This window comes from Antennarius striatus, chromosome 9 (assembly GCF_040054535.1).
Source record: "Antennarius striatus isolate MH-2024 chromosome 9, ASM4005453v1, whole genome shotgun sequence".
Classification (NCBI taxonomy): domain Eukaryota; kingdom Metazoa; phylum Chordata; class Actinopteri; order Lophiiformes; family Antennariidae; genus Antennarius; species Antennarius striatus.
The window spans coordinates 23,934,147-23,950,270 of NC_090784.1; the positions used below are offsets into that span (position 1 = coordinate 23,934,147).

The following is a 16,124-nucleotide window of genomic DNA, read 5'->3' on the forward strand; positions in this document are numbered from 1 at the left end:
TGAACAGAGCAGAAGAGAATCTTCTGTGATCGAACGCTGCCCCCTGGTGGCCAGGATCCGTCAGCAACTCGCTGAATTTACTGGAGTCCAGAGGACAAAGCAGCCAATAACAAAGAAATCACCCATCAGAGGATAACTACTGTAAAACACGTTTAGAGGGCATCAGTGACGAGAAACCTGGCTTTAATCGGACTATTCTTTGGTTTTTATTTCACAAAGAGAAAAAATGAACAAATAATAGGTAATAAAACCCAATCAAACACCTAAAATATTAGCCTGCTATTGCAATTTAGCATTTAAATGCTAAAATATATTCTTTTTTTTCAATTATAGAGGAAGATCAAATTTTAAACATGTAAACCTGATAAATGAACACATTCTGAAGCTAAAATGAAAATAAAATATAAAGGAATTTTCTTACAACAAATAAAAAAAAATCCGACAAAATACATTCTAAGAGGAGTTTTTTATAAATTGTGGTAACATCAGCTTCCATCAGCAGAAAAAATACAATTTCATGTGCAAATAAAAACTTAGACTTAAACATTTCACCTTCAGTCATTAAACTGCTCACCTTCTCAAAAGTAGAAGATCAGGGTGAAATTTCAAGAACACAAGATGAGACAAACTAATTGAAAGTATTTTAATTCCACAGAAGCCCAGAGGTCCCAAAACTATTTGAGAAGTCTTGATTCACAAATGTTTTCTCATCTGAAACCTTGTGTGTGTGACCTCTGACCCCGATGTCAACACCAGCGCCTCCACAACAAACATGTTTGTGAGTCTTTGGTTGAGTTTTGACATCCGACATTTCCTTCCTGAACGTTCCGTGAACCGTCGGCGTGGGAGTGTGGAGGTAAATTTCTTTGGCGTGTTTGTTTTCTTTGGGGTAGAAATGTGGAGTGGCTTTGCGGTGCGAGCCGTGAGGTAGCGTTCAGAATCACACGACCCAACCCACACCAGATTCTAAACGTGATTCTCATTTCCTGAAGTTCAACACAAGCACATGTGGGAGAACACGGGTCGTCTCCTCCGACACGTCTCAACAAATAAATACGCCACTGAAGTGCAGCTTTTTAAACCCAGTTAGCTTTGTAGCTAACGCTAGCACAATGGCTTTCAGCTCTCGGGTACAGGCGATCTCTACGGTCTGCTCCTGGATTTAAATGATGCTGGAGGCCGAATGTCACCCCGTTGCATTCTGGGAGAGTTCCTTTGACGATCAGGGTCACAGCTGGAAGATTTCATCCTCGCTGTCTCTCAGCTTCCTGGTTAGCCTGGTGATGGTTAGCGGCACAGCGCCACGGGGCGCGTGCTGGAGTTCGGACGACGTGACGGCGCTCTGAGACCTGGTCAGCGGCCACCGGTCCGACGTCCTGCTGGCGCACGCCGCCTCCAGGGCAGCGACCCTGTGGGTGGCGAACACATGAAGAGAGGCGTTGAGTCGGTTGTCCGTTGGACGGCAGGCGACGTTTTGCGTCCGATGTTGTGAGACTGTCAAAGCCCTCACTACACACTTTTTACACTTTTCTCAGACATCGTGTTCACAGTTTTCTCTCTTGTTTAAACTGTCAAAGTTTAAACCTCAGTTTGAACTTTAACGTGTCCAGAAGACCAACGTTTTGTGCGATGGTTAGCATCTACCTGTCTCTTGGGTGCTACCACAGGTGCCTTTAAGGTGCAGAACGTTAGGTCGACATTGGGGGTTTGTTGGGGAGAAAACTGTCAAACATACAGTCCAGAACTTCAGAGTCATGTTGCTAAAGATCAGAGATTGATGGTAATTTATCAAACCCAACACGTTCTGTACCGAACAGGAGACACGGCATGGAAGAGATTGATTGACAAAGGTCTACAGCCAATCAGGACGCAGAACACAATGTGCTTTTAAAGCAAAACAATGCTCAATTGTTTGATTCGTTCACTGGAGGGGAAACAAATTTTTCTTGGAGATCAGAAACGAGAATCTTGTTGCTTTTAAGTGACATCAGACTCTTTTTCCCCACTTGCAGGACAAATGTTGTCAAATACGACAAACTGTTACATTCACACATTACAGTTTAACTTCTTTGAGGTGTAAACGCGCCATGTGTACCTTCTCTCCGCCTCCTGACACCCTTTGACGGCTGCCTGCTTGGACTGACTGATCAGGCCGTCCAGACGCTTCATGAAGTCCACCGGACTGAGGTCTGACACTCGTTCAGAGACGCCGTTCTGTGTCTGGACGCCGTCCTCTGAGGCGGAACCGACCGCCCCGCTGCAGCGACACCAGTCCGACATCACGGGGATGGACAAGGACTTCTTCAGGAATATGGAGTCGTTGGTGTACATCCGGTTCGCTCGTTTGATCTCCTCCATCTGGAAAACAAGATGACCTTCATCAGTCTTCATCAGTCGGCTCAAAAGAAACCAGGACAGCATTCCAAGCATGTGTGGGGTGTTCAGACAGCAGCCCACTGGGTAAATAAAGTGTAACAGCTGTTCTTCTGGTGGTTTGTGGGCTCATTATTTACATTAGACTGATCCACTGGATTTACACGAACATGTGATTACAGTAGGAACCTGTTGTAATTAAGTAGAGCTGATGACACTTAACAGACTGGAGAGCACGTTTACTCCAGGACTACACTTAAAGGACGTTTACTGTGACGTCACACACTTTTATTTTGGTACCTTTCACACTAGAATCCATCAGACCTTTCCCGTCTTTATATTTTAACATGTGTAGAATATTTAGTTGTGACCCTAAACGTGTAGAAACCAGCAACACTCACGGACACTCCGTACTTCAGCGCCAGGCCTTGGAGCGTCTCCCCGGGTTGGATTTGGTGCTCGACCCGTCTCTGTCGAACCGGAGAGCGGACCAGGCTGCCGTAGGACCGGGCCCGGCCGCCCTGCAGGAGGCCGTCCTCCCCGGCCGGCAGAGGGGCTCGCTCCCCGGACATCCTGGACGAATTACCCCGCTTTAAGCTGGTGACCGAGCATCGAAATGTAAATTACCTTTACCGTCAGCGCAGGTAAGAGTTCCCGTGATGCACCGCGGCCTTCCTGGGCATCTAACGCTTTAATTAGTAGCTTAGTTAGCCGGTTAGCTAAAGCACCGACCGTAAAGCTCGTTCTTTGACCAGTAACTGAGACTGGTTGTCGGGCACTCCAGCCGGTTAATGACGACACATCAATAGAGTCAAATTTTATCCACTTGTTTCTGTCAAAAAAAAGTTAAAAGGCTACTGAAAAAGTTCCTAAAAATTCACTCAACTCAGTTGTTTGCTGCCTTGTTGCCAGGCTGCGACCATATCCCATGATTCATCACGAGTGTCGCATTCAATGTACCAAAGAAAGGTCGAACATTCAATCTTCACTTGGATTTTATGTTTGCAAACAGGATTAACCCATAGTAATTATTATCATTATTAAAGTTATACAGACTTCATAACTTAATAAAAGTGAGTGTGAAATTTGTAAAAGTGAGTAAAGCTTAACTTCAAAACAGCAGACGTCATGAATGAGTAGAACGCCGCATTCGAATGGGATGTCCATTCACCCCATTTCTCTGCACGACGTCGAACGCAGCACTGAAAACAGGAAGTAACTTGTCGTTATCGCGTATTAATTTGAAAGCTAATCACTTAGGTGTTAATTTCGTACTTTATCAACAATATAAATAATGTCTTTCAAACGGGAAGGCGATGACAAGAGTCAGTTAAACATCCTGAAGGTAAAACTTTATTTATTTTTATTTTTTTGAAGGGACGTGAGATGAGATGTTACATTGTTATGGTTAGCATCCGGCTAGCTAGACCTAGCTTGTGAGGCTATGAAGGCGATGGTCCAGCTATAAATGTGTTATTACTCCTTGTCGTTAACTTCGGTGACAGAAACGGCGTGTGGCGGATCTCCTGTCCAGCTTCATCCCAGAAGATGAAGCAGCTCTTTTGAAAAATGGAAGGTGAACCTGACTTTGTGAAAGCTGTTGTCCAGATGTTGTTGAGGACACCGTTAGCCTGACCGTGTCCCCCCGTCTCCAGGTACACGTGTCTGGTCTGTTCCTACCGACCCGTGTTCGACACCGTCGGCACGCTGTCGGTCCACCGGAAGGGGAGGAGACACCTGGAAGGTGAGGCGGTCTGTCGTGGTGGAAGATCATTCAGCTGAGATGTGAGGGCAGCTGAGGTGAAACTGATTGATGATAAATAACCCGTGTGCGTTTATCAGGGTTAAAATCATTCTACGGCAAGAAAACACGGCTGAAGAATGAGATCACCAAAAGACGACAAGAAATCTACGTCCAGAAGGAAGACATGGGACAGGTGGGGGCTGCGTTTAGTACGGGACAGGAAGTCCTCCAGGTACCAACATCTGACTTATGAACATCCAGCTTACCAACATCTGACTTATGAACGACCGACTTACAGACATCTGACTTATGAACATCCGACTTACCAACATCTGACTTATGAACGACCGACTTACAGACATCTGACTTATGAACATCCGACTTACCAACATCTGACTTATGAACGACCGACTTACAGACATCTAACTAATGAACATCCGACTTACCAACATCTGACTTATGAACGACCGACTTACAGACATCTGACTTATGAACATCCGACTTACCAACATCTGACTTATGAACATCCGACTTATGAACAACAGACTTACTGACATCTGTGTTACGAACATCTGACATACAAACACCTGACTTATGAGCATCTAACTTTTGAACAACCGACTTACCAACGTCCGATTTACGAACATCTAACTTACGAACAATTCAGCTTACAAACAACCTCTTGGAACCAGTTGTGTTTGTAGGTTGAGGACTTTCTGTACTGACCTTTAGCTGTTGTTCTGCTGCAGAACCGAGGAAGAATTTGACTTGGCATTTAAGACACGTCTGTTGTTCCACATGTGTTCTATTGCGTTAAAGGGCCCCTCCTGTTCGGCCCCTCTGCTGGCACAGACCCAGCGTCTGACGCACCACGCTTTGCTGAGGACTTCCCCCTACGACAGCTGCCATAGAAGAACCAGGTTAGTGATACACCTGGCCGCTAAGCTAACACCCCAGCTAAGCTTTTACATCCTCTGCCTGCTGAATGTGCGCCGCGATAACAAACTGAAAATTAATCTTGTTCTTTTCCAGTACGAAACATGAAAAACAACAACCCGTCTCCACCTCCGCCGCCGGCGGGAACAAGTCCGGCGGATCATCCTCTGAACCGGAAAGAGTCTGCCAGGAAAGTTTCTCCAACAGTTTATCAGAAAGCAGATCCAGCGGCGGGACAGCACTTAAAGACCTAAAGGCTGCTGGGAAACAGGAAGCAGTGCCGTTAACGGCCCAGAGGAGGAGTGAGCTGGAGCACTACCTGAAGCTGAAAAGGTGCACCGCCATGTTGGTTTTTTTTGTCAACGCTAAACACGAGCGGCGCAGTTTGCTAACGACTTTGCGTCTCTTTGTTTCATAGCCAGGGCTGGCTGAAGGACCGGAGCGGCCAGTGGGTCAAAGACCAGAGCGTAGAGTTTGATTCGGATGAGGAGGAGCCTCCCTCGCTTGCTCCGCCCACCCACGAGTCGCTGAGGTGAAGAGAACGCAGAGCGGATGTGTTTGATGTTAAAGTCGCTCTGACCATCCTTAGGAGCGTCGTGACTGTTTTTATCGATTAAAATCTTCTCTCAGGCGTAAATGTTAGTTTGTCCCTGTTTCACCTCCTCCCAGTTGGACCAAGTCTGTTAGCGTTAGCGTTAGCAGAGGCGGCGCCGGTGCTAATCTGGGCGGTGAAGGTTCACCACTCGGTATGAATTTGATAACAGCGCCGGGGTCGGCGGCGGGAGCCAGACGGATTTACCGTGATGTGTCGACAGCAGGCTAACTTCATTAGGTCTTAAGATAGCCGTTCTGCTGACTCGGCAGTTTGACAAACCAACTCTTGGAAACCCGTCTGAAGATAAATTTACCGATATTTAAGTTCTGATGACTTGTAAAGGAGCGGTTCGCCCAAAAGTTGTGTAGACTTCGTGTTAACTGCTGGTCCAGAAAAAACATTCCAGTGCGAAAATACAAGGTTGTGATTTTGGGGTGAACGGTTCCTTTAATTCGACGCCAATCCTTTCAGCATCACACAACCTGGTGTGATGCAATCATAAATACACCTGTTTTATTGACAAACCTCCAACCAACCGTTGATTAGAATCTCATGACTCCAAATGTCCCTGAAGCCTTTCACAACGTGACCTTTGAGCAACCTGAAAACCGTCTCGTCCGACTCGGCGTCGAGTCGCTGCCCTTTGAAGAAACCAGGAAACAGGTGAAAGAATTTCAGCAGCAATGCTGTCGCAGTCCTCCGAGGTTAGCAGCTGTTTCTGTTCATAACCGCGCCGGGCCGCTCATGCAAGGTTGCGTCTGAAATTAGGAAGGGGGTAACTGGAGCCTGGCGGAGCAGGTTGTGTTTCCCATCAGGCTTGGGGGGTAAAAATAGCTCAGGTGCTTGAGGCGAGTCAGAGGATCAGGACGGACTTAAAGGGATTAGCGTGTTGGATTTTTTACACCCATAAATGCTGCAGTACCGTCAGCCTTGGGAGGATATCACCACATAATGGTCACTGTAGATTTATGATGTAATGATTTTACATCATAACGTCTTCAAGTCGCCGCGGAAACCAGCTGAACGGCCATTAAAGCAAATGCAGTGGAATACGAGTTGAACCCACAACGGGACTGAACTCTACTTAAATTTAAACATTTAAGTAAAGAAAATTATTTCAAAAAAGCCTGAAATCCCCTAAATTATGAAAAAAAAATGATCAACCAATAGACATTCTAACTTTACCTGTGTATTATTATATATAAGTTACTTAAAAAATGATAAAGAAAAGAACACAAAAGTCACGAGAACACAGAAGCTACGTCTTTACTCCACCAACAAACTATTAAAATAATAGTTAATAGTTTTATTAATTCAAAACTCTTGAAGTCATAGTTTTGTTGGTGGAGTAAAAAAAGATCTTCTCTAGATAGTTTTGTTATTTACTGCTGTAAATATTCTTGAGGGATAAATAAAATACACCAACATAAAGAACATAACCAGTCACAGTAAACGTGCCAAACATTTACAAACATACTTGAATATATATTTTTATTTAAAGTATTTACAGTTCTTCCCACAGTCAGCACCACATCGTAAATGTTTTCCTGTTTCACGTTAAACTGTTTGATCTGGATGCACAAGAAAAAAAAAAGCGCCGCGGACGCCTCACGTTGTGACCTGGACACGCCTTAGTGATGAACAGAGGAGTCTACAATGAAAAAATCGCTTGCCAATGTTCCGGGAACGCCGACGCCAAGTCGTTTGGGTCGAGTCGCCGATTGGTTCTCCTTGCTAGCTCCGCCTCCTTCTCATCTCAATCTCTGCTGGCGAACTAAAACGAAAGAAGAATAGAGATAGAACATGTGACCACAGAGTCGACTTTGCGTTCCTGAGGGCGTCTCGGATTCGCGGCGCCTTACGCATGTCGTTGTTCCGCGTCATGGCCATGGCGGCCCTGGTGCGAGGGCCTTGCTGGGTGAAGTGGTAGCCGAATTTAAGGATGCTGGAGTTGTTCTCCAGCATGGAGGCGATCTCCATCTCCACTGAGTCGCCCAACTTCTGCCTCTGCGCCACAAAGAGACGACAAAATGAGACAGAATGCCACGCCAACCGGGTCACAAGTCACGTGTCGCGCCATACGTCTGTTCACGCGTGTCGAACCTGGTTGTCAATCTTCAGCTCCACCAGCGTGGCGTTGTTGGCCATCGCCTTGACGATGGCCTTCATGCCGTCTGCGGTGATGAAGTTGGACTCGATGTTAAGACTCTGCAAGCTGGTGTTTTCCTGCAGCATCTCAGCACACGCCTGGCACACGCATGAACACACACACACACACACACACACACACAAGCTTATAAACAACACCAAAGTTACGACGTTAAAGTTTGCGTGAAATGACTAGATAATGATTTTGTTTGATTTTATTACGAAATTTGGAATGTGGATTTTACCTGAAACATGTCTGATATATTAGCCTAGCATGCTAAGGTTTTTATTTTATACCAGTATGGATAAATAAAGTGTAAAAGTGATTTCCTTAACAGCTGACTTATCAATATGAAAAATAAACTGCCAAGGTTTGAATAGTTTTTAAATCAGACGTTGTGGTGCTCACGTAGGCCACGGGGTCGTTGCTACGGGTAGCAGCGATGCTCAGGAACTCCACGTGAGAGTTTCCCTTCATCGCCTCGAAGATCTCCTTCAGCACCGGGATGGGAATATCCTTGATGTTGTTGAGGTTGACTTCCGTCAGGCTGCTGTCGTTGCTGTGGATCCTCTCCAGGGTCTCCTCCACGTTAGTGGGGTTGGGCGGCTCATCAGGGAAGATCTTGAAAGGATCTTGTTTCACAACACCTATCCAGAGCAGATGAAGATACCTGGGAGTTGTCACCGGCTCCCGAGGAGGGATTGGTGCTGAAGGATGTCCTGAGGAAGATGATGTCATACGTACTGTTGATGCCCTCCGTGTTGGCGATGGTGCCCGTGGTGCCCAGAGCGTCGTAGTACTGCTTGTTGCTCATCAGGGTGTACATTCCCAGGATCGCTGCAGCACAGGAGGACACGGACCGTTGGGTTTGAAGCAGATCATCTGATGAACCTTGTTTCTACGTGCGGAGTGTTCAAAACTACTTCCGAACTACACAAACTACAATCATTCTATGATATAATTCGCAGTATAACCTCGAGATACGAGCTGCTCTACATACGAGTTATCGGAGATACAAGTCGTGTGTTCTTGTGATATAATTGATTATATACAGGTCTGCATGTCTATTGGTGGATAAAAATGTCTTTCATAATTTTAGGGGTTTGGGACATGGACAGTACTACAGTAGTAGTACAAGTACTAATAGTACCGGTCCTATTAGTACTAACATTACCAGTCCTATTAGTACTAGTACTAGCAGTACTAGTACCATTAGTGCCCAGAGAGGAACTGTGGAAGAGTGAGGTTAGAGGGAGAAGAGATCAAGAAGGTGGAGGATTTGAAGTACTTAGGGTCAACAGTCCAGAGCAATGGAGAGTGTGGAAAAGAGGTGAAGAAGTGTGTGCAGGCAGGATGGTACGGGTGGAGGAAAGTGTCAGGTGTGATGTGTGATAGAAGAGTTTCAGCTAAAATGAAGGGAAAGGTGTACAAAACTGTGGTGAGACCAGCGATGTTGTTTGGTCTAGAGACAGTGTCACTGAAGAAAAGACAGGAGACAGAGCTGGAGGTAGCAGAGATGAAGATGCTGAGGTTCTCTCTGGGAGTGACCAGGATGGATAGGATCAGGAATGAGTACATCAGAGGGACAGCACATGTTAGAGGTTCTGGAGATAAAGTCAGAGAGGCCAGACTGAGATGGTTTGGACATGTCCAGAGGAGAGATAGTGAATATATTGGTAGAAGGATGCTGAGTTTTGAACTGCCAGGCAGGAGGCCTAGAGGAAGACCAAAGAGGAGGTTTATGGATGTAGTGAAAGAGGACATGAAGGTAGTTGGTGTGAGAGAAGAGGATGAGAAGACAGGGTTAGATGGAGGACACTGATTGGCTGTGGAGACCCTGAAGGGAAAAGCCCAAAGGAGAAGAAGAAGAAGAGGATTACTTCATACTAGTACAGTATTAGTACTGTCTACTTACAGCAATCCTAAAAAAGTAGTATACTGTAGTTTTAATGACTTCTCTCCTGTAGTTGCTGTTTACGGCCACAGGGGGGCAGCCCTGCTGGAGCTTTTATTGCTCTTCTAACCTGCCAAACTGTGTCACACACCAACTGCTGTGGTAGCAACCCCCCCACCCCCCCAGCCTCCTGACCCAGTGTGGGGGACCATGAGAAGGGCCTTGTGAGGAGAGGGAGGCCGGGGGGACAGCTGTCTACTCAGTGGGGGCGGAACCGACCATAAACACCCCCCCATCACCAGAATAATCCACCGTAACTCTGCAGCACAAGCTGGCCTACAGAAAACACTCCATTTAGCAATTTGGTAGTTTAAATTAACTAGGGAAATTCAGTCACCATGGTTACCAGATGTTGGCCCCTCCCTCAGAGGCAGGTCAGCTAAGATATTCGCTCCATGTTAGTCACCAACAAGCCCTGACGGGGGCGAAGTCAGATGGTCCTCATCCGGACTCCACCCAGCGTTAAAACTGCAGCGTCTGACATGCTAATGCAGCCGGGCAAAGGGGCGGGCCCGTCAGATAGCTCTTTAGCTTTCCCATGACAGTTAGCGTCAATCGTTAGCATGTCCAAATTAGCATATAGAGGTGTAAAGGGGTATATCTAGAGCTAGTATATGGCCAAGAAGGCTGTTATATGCAACAAACACATAAACATTGTTGTGTGAAAGCTGTGTGATGCTATCAGAGGCTAGGCTAATGTTACCTGCTCACTGATGCTAGTAAATTAGCCACCTAGCAATTAAATTACCTGTTGTCTCCTTCTACTCAGTTGATGGAGGAACAAATTGATCATCTAAAAAACAATACTTGAATTCTTTTGTTAGCTTCAGTGAAATGATTTAGCGGCACACACACACACACACACACACACACACACACACACACACACACACACCTTCTGGTGTGTTTTCAACAGATACAGTATCTTCGCCTCCACCCGAACCCTAACTCCACCCGTCCCTGGTGGCCGGGGGCCAGGCTTATTTATTTCTGTGTTGCTGACCACGGGGAATTGGACCCCGTCACACGCCTGCTCAAATCTGTTAGCCTGGGGGCTAAAGGGTTCTTCACAAAGTGAAGCTACAGGGCTAACCAGGTTAGCCACAGAGCTAACCGGGTTTGTGTAGCAGAACCACCGTATGAGGGTCAGGGCCAGGGTTATTCTCGTGATGAGGTCACCGTGTCGTCTACTGCTGGGATCAGAACGGGCAGGAATGGAAACTTTAGCATGTAGCGTAGCATGTCGCGTGCTGATTCATTAGCAGCTCAGGTGACACCAGAAAAATTCAACAGGTGTTTTTATTCAAATATACTTTCCACCGGTTTTGCTCTCTTGCTTCACTTCCTGGTTTAGTCTCCTGCCTTTTTTGTTTCTCCGCTGTCCCTCGACCATCTGATCGTTTGCCCCACTCTGATTGGCTTCACCTGTGTCTCATGATCACCTGTCCTTTCGTACAATTAGTGACAATCAAGTGCTCCAACTTTTTCCTTCTCTTTCAAATGTCGGTCTTTTTACAGTCAGTCTGCCCATTATTTGGACCATTTCCTGGACATGTCCTAACCTGCGATGTCACACATCTCGGCGTCAGTGGCGTTCTTCAGGGCCTCCTCCAGCTCCGGCTCCAGGATCACCGTCTCGTGAGCCGGGAGCTCCGCTGGCTTCTTGGCCACGAAGGTCTTACCTGGAGACAGAAGAGCACAAATGTTCTCCTGCTGGAACCAGTGGACCCAGTGGCCCTCCCCCCAGAACGCCACCAAGACCCCAAGTCAAGGGGCGGAGCCACTGAGGAGCAATGCATCACGTAGCTTTTCCCCCAACCGCCCACCTTTCTTCTCCCCGGTGTAGGGCACCAGGTCCTGCCTGTCCTCGTGCTCCAGCGCCAGCTTCTCCAGGTGCTGCTGCAGGGCGTCGCGGTCGAACGGCCCCGTGGGGCCCTTCTTCGTCTGGTCGCGCTGCCGGAGGCCGGCAGGCAACATGGCGTTCTGATGGAACAAGAGGTTAGATGTTATGTTGATGCCACGCTGGAGCACATGAGGAGGGGAGGGGGGGCGGAGTCACGGTTTGTCTAGGGATGGATGGGTCCCTACCTCCGGGTCCATCTCCTGCAGCTCGTACTCCAGCTGGTCCAGCTCAGCGGCGCTGAGGCCCCTGAGGATGGCATCCTCATCTATGTCCCTGGGGTCCGACATGGCTCCGGCTCACATACGCACACACACACACTCACACACACCGCTGACACCCCGGGCAAGAGGTTGCTGCGAGACAAGAGGTGGAGACAAGAGATGGGTGAAGGCGGAGTCTCGACAGTTCTCGACATATCTTTTTTTTTTAGGGTGGAATTTCTTCCACGGCCGGCGTTACCGAGAAACGACCAAACCCCTCCCCTAAATTAGCCACACCCTCATCTATTCCCGTCCTCCCGCCAACTTTCATGGAAATCCATTTTCCAGTTTTGGCGTCATCCTGTTGGCGATCCAACCGACCAACAAAAAGACGGACGTGGATGGAACCCCAGGGACGCCTCACCTCGTCGTCAGCCAATGGGATACCAGGAGGCGACGGCGTTGAAAAGCATTTGATGAATGAAATCATAAATCACTCTGTCCTTATTACGGGAGGGGGGGCCCGAGGGGGGGCCCTGGCGAGCATTCAAGGACCACCGGGGGTCCCCTGCTCCACATTTTGGCACCTCTTCTCTTTGCCAAATAATTTCGTGATCCTCTCTGCGAGTTTCGGCGGCACCACCCTGAGTGCTTCGATTATGAGATGATGATGATGATAATGGATGCTTTTCCAATAATAACCAGCCGTTCTGGGGGGGCCGGAGCCGCCTCTGGGTCAGGTGCTGACACAAACCCGCTGATGGGCTTCAGTTTGACAGCGGAGGAAGAGTCGGTAACCCTAGACTCTTAGCTCACCACACCAGCACTAAGAATAGCAGGAGGGTGCAATCCCTTTTTTTATCTCCACCAAACACTCATTGACGGAGCGGCGGACACACCCGACGCGTATCTGCAAAGACAATTCAAACACCAGCAGGACCTCAAACCACCACAGATGAAGAATCATCAGCCGGTCAGCCTGAACATGTGATCAGTGATGGCAACAAGAGTTTTGTTTTCTGCAGGAACAGAACCCCTGTGGTGCTCTGGGAATGATATATATCTAAAATACCAGATTGCCAAGAATTTTTTGGAATTCCCAAAAAATTCTTGTTTGTGCAAAGAAGACGATGTGTTTGGAGTTAAATCTGGCTACGTTAACGCCTAATGCCTTCATGTGGGACTTTTCATGTGAGCCTCCATCCCATCCGTGGGATTGATTCCCATCAATACCGCTCTGCCGAATGTTTTTCATGATCCGTCGCAGTCCGTTCTAAGAAAGTCAAACCGTGTCCAACCTGAGAAACCAGTCCAACATTCAGGACCTGGATGGACGCTTTGACTCCTGAACCTGAGCCGACCTTGACTCGTCGGACTCTATTGTGTTCCAATCCCCTCCACCCTGTTGCTTCTCTCCGGTGACAAACTGTTGTCCCTAATAAAGTGTAACCTGATCGGTTTCCCACCAAACAGGTGCTACGAGGTTACGATCGCCGCAACGCCGGACTGAAGGAGTTCTGAGTTTTAAACGTGAAATTTTTCAAATATTGGACTTGATATTAGTAACAGCATTTTCCCGATCCAACATTAAAGATCATCGCATCCTTAAAATGTATTTGTTTAAATATTCAATCCCCAGGGACGCAAAGCAGAAACTGACATCTTGGCCTGTGAAAGACTCCGCTGGCCGGTCCTCCTTGATGCTGCGTGGCTCTGATGCGTTAAGCCAAGAACACAAACAAGGGATCACTCAGATGAGGAAGACGAAGACCACGAGATTTAAAGGATGACAGGAGACAAATCGACCTAAATTCACCTTGTGTGGAGGTTTTACTACCTTCACTTCCTTCTAGAACACAGCTTTGGCAATAAGAAGATGGAGGTTCTGGCTCCTCCTAGTCTGTTCATTTGTTTTGGTATTTAATTTGGCACGTTCCACACCACAGGAAGTGGGTCTGTTAGTGGATGTCCGTCTGTCCACAACGGTCCCAATAGACGTCCTTTATGGACCAAAACAAGCTGGGAGTGGTGGGCGTCGCCCGCCGCTGCCAGCTGGCGGCTGAAGCTTCTTTTTCCAGTCCGAATTTCCTGCCGTTACGACACGAACTGAGCCGGGTCATAAATACAGGTCCACGTTTTATTGGGATTCGATGCATGACGGCTGCTGCATACTCACTTTAACTACTCCAACCGCAGCTGAAGGGACGCCAGGTCTGACTTTTACCCCCTTATAAGTCAAAGGTCTAATGGCTTCAGCACCAGAAAAAGCTTATGGAGTCACTGCTCTTCGGTTCTGATGTAGAACGGTTCTGCACAACCTTGATCCTGAGACCTGATACTACCATGTGACTCGCTGTAACGAGTCAGAGCAGAGTTTTTCAGCAACTTTAAGGAAATAGCAAACGGATTACTTACAACTACAACAAGGCACAAACGGCTCATTTCAGTGGCGAGTTTCCATGACGAGTTACCTCACGGAAAACCTTCAGACTGATTCTGTCAGCACGGAAAGATAAATTGTTCATACTGGAACAGAACCGTTCCTCTTTGTGCTTCATCTGTTCCCTCAATGAAGCCACAATGACTACCTATTCACAAAATCACGCAGGCCTTGAATGCACCACAGCCCTCCCACTGACCACACCCATCTATTGGAAACACCTGTGCAGGTCAGGTCCTACCAGCGACCTGCTGCATAGTGGAAATGTTTGCATTTCATGCATGAAGTTCTGCATCAGTTGGAAACGCTGCAGTGCTCCTGTCCTGCCAGTAGTTGGTGGCGTAACGTTTAAAAATCAACACCAGGCGTTTCTGTGTTTGCATGATTACGGCATCTCCAAAAATGTCGAGCAATCCAGTAAAAATCATTAAGGAGCTCCAGTATCTCCGGCGGCGAGGGCCTACTGTGTGTTTTATGAGTCAAAGACCATTACAAGGGTTTGGATTTCAAGCTGACCAAGGTCACCCGCTCATAAATGCTCCAAAACAATTTACACTCGAGGTCGAGATGTTGGTTTTTTGGAGGAGAAAATAAACGTGCTTTCAGATAGACGTCTATTTTTACGTAAAGTTTTAGCAGTGGTGGACATTTACTTTGAAATGATCTGGCGAGAACAACGGACGACCGGTGGCTCAGAAGACTTGTCGCCATCCGCAGGTTGCCTTCTCCATGTCTTAGTGCCCAAGTGCCACATTCCAAATCTGCCCTTGGCTTAATTTTAGCTTCTCAAGTCAGCTACTTCCACTTGTGTGAATCCCAGCCGGCTTGGGTTGCCCCTCGACACTATATCAGAGCAACATTTTGACAGTCGGAGCAAGTCAACTTCATGAATTAAAGGAGTTGCTCACAAGTGAGCAACAAGTGGACGCCATTAGCATGCTAATAACAGACAGCAGGTTTATTTCTGCATGAGGAGCCGAGTCCTCTGTCTTATTATTTGCCCCTGACAGATACTTTAATCCGGTGACGGATGCGTCAGCCGTTAACGGGTCTAACTGGAAGGGTCTCACAAATGGAGGGCAAACTTTTCCTCCTTTCCAAACTGTAAATTCCCCCCGGACAATATCTTCAAATCCCCCATGACGAATTAACCCCCCAGCGATGGACAGCTATTGGTCGGCTTAACCCCTCGACATACCAAACGGATGGCTTCATGTGAGTGACAGCGGTTCAGTCCTGCCTGACCCCCCGCTGAAGACTTTCAGCTCAAAACGTCAGCGATCAAGAGAAGATTCAATCCGTCTGAGGAAGTCACCAAACAGTCAGATTTGGGGGCGTCCTGCAGCTCTTTCCCCCCATCCCAAAAGGTAATCCGGAGGTTTGCACATGAGGAAGGTGCAGGCAACCAAACAGGCAACCCAGATTGAACCATTGATGTGCGGATCACCCCAACATGGCGGCATACCCCCCCAAAAAACAGTCGCAGAGCGACGGACAGAAGCAGCCTCGCACCTACCTTCAGAGCAGAGCAGTGCTGAAGCTGAAGCTCCGGCAGAAACCAGAGAAAGTTGTCTCCCCCCACCCCCTCGCTTTCCTTCCCCCCCCAGACACGAGCCTCCAGGCTGCGATGCTTAGATGAACAAACCCCCCGCAGGCACTTTGAGGAGTCAGCATTTGAATGAGGAGGGGTGTGGGTGGGTGTGGGGTGGTGTACATAGAGAGAAATGTGGGACATGAACCCATGATCATATCTGAAGTAGTTCAAACAGAGACAGGAGGTAAAAGAGTGACACCTAGTGGTGGCAGTCAGATCCTACACAACTTCATTAT

At 47.6% G+C, this 16,124-nt stretch overlaps 3 protein-coding genes across 4 annotated transcripts; 1 reads left to right on the plus strand and 2 right to left on the minus strand.

Moving 5' to 3' along the window:
* Positions 1 to 60: 60 nt before the first annotated feature.
* Positions 61 to 4,098, minus strand: lysmd1 (LysM, putative peptidoglycan-binding, domain containing 1). The gene is made up of 5 exons (XM_068323267.1): positions 3,961 to 4,098; positions 3,106 to 3,575; positions 2,775 to 2,970; positions 2,096 to 2,358; positions 61 to 1,409 (listed from the first exon to the last, which is right to left on the minus strand). The coding sequence occupies exons 3-5, from the start codon at positions 2,943 to 2,945 to the stop codon at positions 1,229 to 1,231; spliced, it is 615 nt and encodes a 204-aa protein (XP_068179368.1). The 5' UTR covers positions 2,946 to 2,970; positions 3,106 to 3,575; positions 3,961 to 4,098; the 3' UTR covers positions 61 to 1,228.
* Positions 3,564 to 6,655, plus strand: scnm1 (sodium channel modifier 1). 2 transcript variants are annotated; one of them, XM_068323265.1, is made up of 7 exons: positions 3,564 to 3,718; positions 3,879 to 3,949; positions 4,029 to 4,117; positions 4,216 to 4,349; positions 4,937 to 5,037; positions 5,150 to 5,386; positions 5,472 to 6,655. In XM_068323265.1, the coding sequence occupies exons 1-7, from the start codon at positions 3,668 to 3,670 to the stop codon at positions 5,587 to 5,589; spliced, it is 801 nt and encodes a 266-aa protein (XP_068179366.1). In that variant the 5' UTR covers positions 3,564 to 3,667; the 3' UTR covers positions 5,590 to 6,655. The 2 variants fall into 2 exon arrangements, with proteins under 2 accessions (XP_068179366.1, XP_068179367.1); XM_068323266.1 differs by having other exon boundaries at positions 3,565 to 3,718; positions 4,216 to 4,310; positions 5,472 to 6,644.
* Positions 6,656 to 7,122: 467 nt separating this feature from the next.
* On the minus strand, positions 7,123 to 15,919 carry tmod4 (tropomodulin 4 (muscle)). Its single transcript, XM_068324633.1, has 9 exons — positions 15,811 to 15,919; positions 11,840 to 12,007; positions 11,578 to 11,734; positions 11,314 to 11,433; positions 8,542 to 8,634; positions 8,206 to 8,444; positions 7,752 to 7,895; positions 7,511 to 7,655; positions 7,123 to 7,422 (listed from the first exon to the last, which is right to left on the minus strand). Exons 2-9 carry the CDS (start codon positions 11,939 to 11,941, stop codon positions 7,400 to 7,402), a joined length of 1,023 nt encoding a protein of 340 aa, XP_068180734.1. The 5' UTR covers positions 11,942 to 12,007; positions 15,811 to 15,919; the 3' UTR covers positions 7,123 to 7,399.
* Between the last annotated feature and the right edge of the window lie 205 nt (positions 15,920 to 16,124).